Here is a 5172-nt window from a genome sequence, read left to right on the forward strand (position 1 = left end):
GAGAGTTTGTAATATGATATTGTAGAGGTCAATAGTATTATTTTCTTAGTGAAGGGAGAAATAAAATGTGACGGAAAATCGTTGAGTCAATATAATTAGTTATTGCGAAGGATCAACTGTATATGATGAGGGCAAATGGGGTATACAATATGAAGTAAATAAGGATGGGATAACCACTCCTCCACATAACCATCATTCACCAAACATTCAAACACCACTATTACAACGAAAAACAATCAACACATAATCAACCCAACACACTATATCCCACATTCACACACACACACACACAAACACACTCCTTCATCAACATGTAGACAGAAAATGGAACACGACTACGCAAATCAACATCGTCGTCCAACGAGAAATCTGTCCAACCATCAATGTCACTCTCATTACACCCACACATATGTTAACAAACAACAAGTGGACTGGTTGAGAGTACTTACATGCATTACACACACTAGAACATCACAACACACACAACACACACAACACACACAACCTGAACAACGGAAACATAACAGGGAACACCACTCCTCCCCATAACCATCATTCACCAAACATTCAAACACCACTATTACAACGAAAAACAATCAACACATAATCAACCCAACACACTATATCCCACATTCACACACACACACACAAACACACTCCTTCATCAACATGTAGACAGAAAATGGAACACGACTACGCAAATCAACATCGTCGTCCAACGAGAAATCTGTCCAACCATCAATGTCACTCTCATTACACCCACACATATGTTAACAAACAACAAGTGGACTGGTTGAGAGTACTTACATGCATTACACACACTAGAACATCACAACACACACAACACACACAACCTGAACAACGGAAACATAACAGGGAACACCACTCCTCCCCATAACCATCATTCACCAAACATTCAAACACCACGATTACAACGAAAAACAATCAACACATAATCAACCCAACACACTATATCCCACATTCACACACACACACACACACAAACACACTCCTTCATCAACATGTAGACAGAAAATGGAACACGACTACGCAAATCAACATCGTCGTCCAACGAGAAATCTGTCCAACCATCAATGTCACTCTCATTACACCCACACATATGTTAACAAACAACAAGTGGACTGGTTGAGAGTACTTACATGCATTACACACACTAGAACATCACAACACACACAACACACACAACCTGAACAACGGAAACATAACAGGGAACACCACTCCTCCCCATAACCATCATTCACCAAACATTCAAACACCACTATTACAACGAAAAACAATCAACACATAATCAACCCAACACACTATATCCCACATTCACACACACACACACAAACACACTCCTTCATCAACATGTAGACAGAAGAAGATCTGTTAATATTATCAAGAAATGGAGTTGCAAAAGCTTAAGCTTTATTAAAATATGTCAGCAATCCCTTGTACGGACAGTGGTGAAAGACCAAACATGGATTTTGATGGGAGCTTGTCAATGACTTACTTACGCCTGTTACTCCCAATGGAGCATAGGCCGACGACCAGATTTCTCCAACCCACTCTGTCCTGGGCCTTCTTTTCTGGTTCTATCCAGTTTTTGTTCGTTCTTCTCATGTCTGTCTTTATTTCTCGGCGTAATGTGTTCTTTGGTCCTCCTCTTCTCCTTTGGCTTTCAGGATTTCATATGAGGGCTTGTCTTGTGACGCAACTAGGTGATTTCCTCAAAGTGTGCCCAATCCACTTCCACCGCTTCTTCCTGATTTCTTCCTCTGCTGGAATCTGGTTTGTTGTCTCCCACAGTAACTTGTTGCTGATAGTGTCTGGCCATCGGATCCGAAGTATTTTGCGTAGACAACTGTTAATAAACACTTGTATCTTCTGGATGATTGCTTTCGTAGTTCTCCACGTCTCCGCCCCATACAGTAGAACTGCCTTGACATTTGTATTGAAAATTCCAAACTTGGTGTTGGTTGACAATTGTTTTGAGCTCCAGATGTTTTTCAGTTGTAGGCATGCTGCCCTTGCTTTGCCGATCCTCGCCCTCACATCTGCATCAGATCCACCGTGTTCATCAGTGATGCTGCCCAGATATAGCAATCTAAATTGTAAACGGCCACTTGGTCGCACACTTAGACCTGATAGCCTTCTTGGCCCGGCTCCCAACATGTATACTATTCCTTTACCAAATGTTATATCCAATAACAATGAGAAGACGTTTTTTGTAATTCCGCCGGCTTTTCTGCCGGCAACAATAAACATACTTCAAGTGATGACAAAGTTGTTGAATCTATTTCCGATTGCAACACAACTCTCACCTTAGCCAATCCTACGAGTATTCATGAAAATACCAATTGTGATTTATTCTCTAACCTGCTTCACCATGGTTATTCTCAATTTCTTATTCTTTCGTTCAATGCCCGCTCTCTGACCAATAAAATTACTCACCTCAAAACCCTTCTATTCCTTGTAAATCCAACTATTGTACTTATTACGGAAACGTGGTGCAATTCATCTATATCCGATCACTCCCTGCATATAGATAACGATGTCTTCTTTAGAACCGATAGATGTAATGGATTAGGGGGTGGTACACTTATCTATGTCCGTTCGGATATTCAGGCCTGCAAATTTGAGGACAAATCCCTTGATGCTATAGACGACTTCACCTGGGTTACTGTAAACTGTGGATCTCGGAATTAGCTACTGGTGGGATGCATATACAGACCACCCCATGCAGACTCTAGGTTTGACAGATTACTAACAAACATCTTTTCCATTGCTCCACACCAACCGCAGACTTTTAAAATCATCGGAGGTGATTTTAATCTGCCAAACATTACATGGGATTCGACTCCGGTTTCAGGTCGACATGACAAGTTAGCTGAAACACTAGAACTTTATGGATGGGTCCAACAGGTCCGACAACCGACTAGAAGGAATAATATACTTGATTTACTATTTACAATCAACTTAGATTCTATCTCAGTGCATATTGGTCAAGAGTTTTTTAAGAGTGATCACAGAGTAGTACCGTGTATCATTCATTCTTTCGACGCCATACAATTGAATTCTAAGGCTACAATGATGTACAAGAGTAGACATTTTGATCAACAAACCTGGGAACAGACTGAAAGTCTTATTCTTTGTTTACCATGGGAAACTTATTTTACCACAAATAATATTGACATTGCGATCCCTGATCTATACAACAACTTGATACACTGCCTCGACTGCACTGCTCCAATTATTAGCCATGTGGCTTATAACGCCAATAAGGGCCAGAATAATTTCAAAACTTTTAAAGGAAAGCTGAGGAAACTAAAACACCGTTACCACAAGCATAATGACTTGTATGCACTACAGAGTATACTTAAGTTAATTGACAAGAGCGCTTCATTTAAACGCAAGTATTTTATGAATATAGAAAATAAAGCTTTTTAAATCGCGTGTGAAGTCAAATTCTCTTGGCGCGACCAAATTCTTCATAGTCAACGGAAGAATTAACGGTGACCCCGATATTATTTGCGAACAATTCAGTCAGCATTTCTCGCAGTGCTATAACACTAGAACTGAAAGCTGTATCGATACATTTCCAATGCTGACATGCAGACACCTGTCGAAAATTGATTTCGTACCCTCCAACATCAAGCAGGCCATAACTGCCTTGAAAACGTCCTATGACGGTTGACCTGACGGGATTCCCTCACCATTTGTGAAATATGGTAGTAGAGAATTCCCATTATCTTGTTTAAAACTTTTCAACCTATCTATGGAATATGGGGCATATCCATCTGTATGGAAAACATCTCTTATCATCCCCAGATTCAAAACCGGATCACGCAGTGATATTGTTAACTACAGACCAATTAATTTGACATCCGTGCTGTCAAGAACTATGGAAAAAATCATCCACAAACAGCTATTATCATTTTTACTTTCGGCTAATCTGATTAGCCCATCCCAACACGGGCTTATGACCAAACGCTCATGCTTCACATCGCACCTGGAATTTTTTAATCAAATTACCTAGAGAAGAGATGTTGGTCAATCAGTGATAATTCTGTACTTCGACTTTAGTAAGGCCTTCGACAGCGTCTCACACAAACTTCTTCTTATAAAACTCTCTTCGTATGGAATACAGAACCCCTTTTTATCTTGGCTCAAGTCATTTTTAGAAGAACGTAGCCAAATTGTCCGCTTTGGATCTTGCTACTCCAAACCTGTGAATGTAACCAGTGGGGTTATACAAGGAAGTGTAATTGGTCCATTACTATTTCTCCTTTTTATCAATGACGTTTGCTCCCTCTTTCAATATGGTAAACCTTTTCTTTTTGCCGATGATCTAGAAGTGGTTTATTCATTCTCATCTCCCACCAAAGAAAGCTATATTTCAACGGTAATCCAAGAGGAAATAAACAAGTTGTACGAATGGACTATTTTGTGGAATTTGCCACTTACTGTTGACAAAAGTGGATTTATTAACATCGGCCGCTGCCTTAACCTAAATCTGGCTATACACAAACATACACTAAAACCTCTCAACACTGTTCGTGACTTGGGTTTAAGATATAGCGACAGTTTGAACTTTTCTGAACACATTGCATCTCAAGTATCCGAAGCTAGAAAGCTCATCGGATTCATAATGATTAATTTCAATAATACCGAATCGAGATTATTATTATACAGAAAATGTATCTTACCCATTCTTAAATATGGTATTTTAGTTTATAGTAATTGCAGGTATAATGACCATTTAACTCAAGGCACGTCTGTAAGCATTGCATTCACAATTTTCTGGAATATGATCGGAGCCGACTTGACTCTAAATGAGAGGTTAGTATAGTGTTGATGACTCTCTCTCTGAATTCTTCATCAACTTCTATTCGCAGATATGCATCAGTGAGGCCAATCCTTGCAGCATATCAGACTTCGTTCATTTGTGCAAAATGATCATTTGGCATGAGAAGTGGATACTGATGTGTTCCTAAGGAATCGTTTAGTCCCGTAAAAAAATTAGTACATATTCAGACTGAACCACTAGAGTATTTTACTACCACAATTTGTGCTGCTTAATTGGTTAGTGAACACTCAACGCTTCCAATCTATCTAGTTCTACGCCTACTATAGACTGTGCAGCATAAGACACTAGGCATTTCAGTT

General features: G+C 39.5%; 1 protein-coding gene across 1 annotated transcript; it reads left to right on the forward strand.

Annotated features, from left to right (window-relative positions):
- Positions 1–324: 324 nt before the first annotated feature.
- Positions 325–1251, forward strand: Smp_200120 (uncharacterized protein; the record flags this gene model as incomplete). Its single annotated transcript, XM_018795004.1, has 3 exons — positions 325–536; positions 562–565; positions 904–1251. The coding sequence occupies 3 exons, from the start codon at positions 325–327 to the stop codon at positions 1249–1251; spliced, it is 564 nt and encodes a 187-aa protein (XP_018649360.1).
- Between the last annotated feature and the right edge of the window lie 3921 nt (positions 1252–5172).

Source organism: Schistosoma mansoni, chromosome 1 (genome assembly GCF_000237925.1).
Source record: "Schistosoma mansoni strain Puerto Rico chromosome 1, complete genome".
In the NCBI taxonomy this organism is placed as follows: domain Eukaryota; kingdom Metazoa; phylum Platyhelminthes; class Trematoda; order Strigeidida; family Schistosomatidae; genus Schistosoma; species Schistosoma mansoni.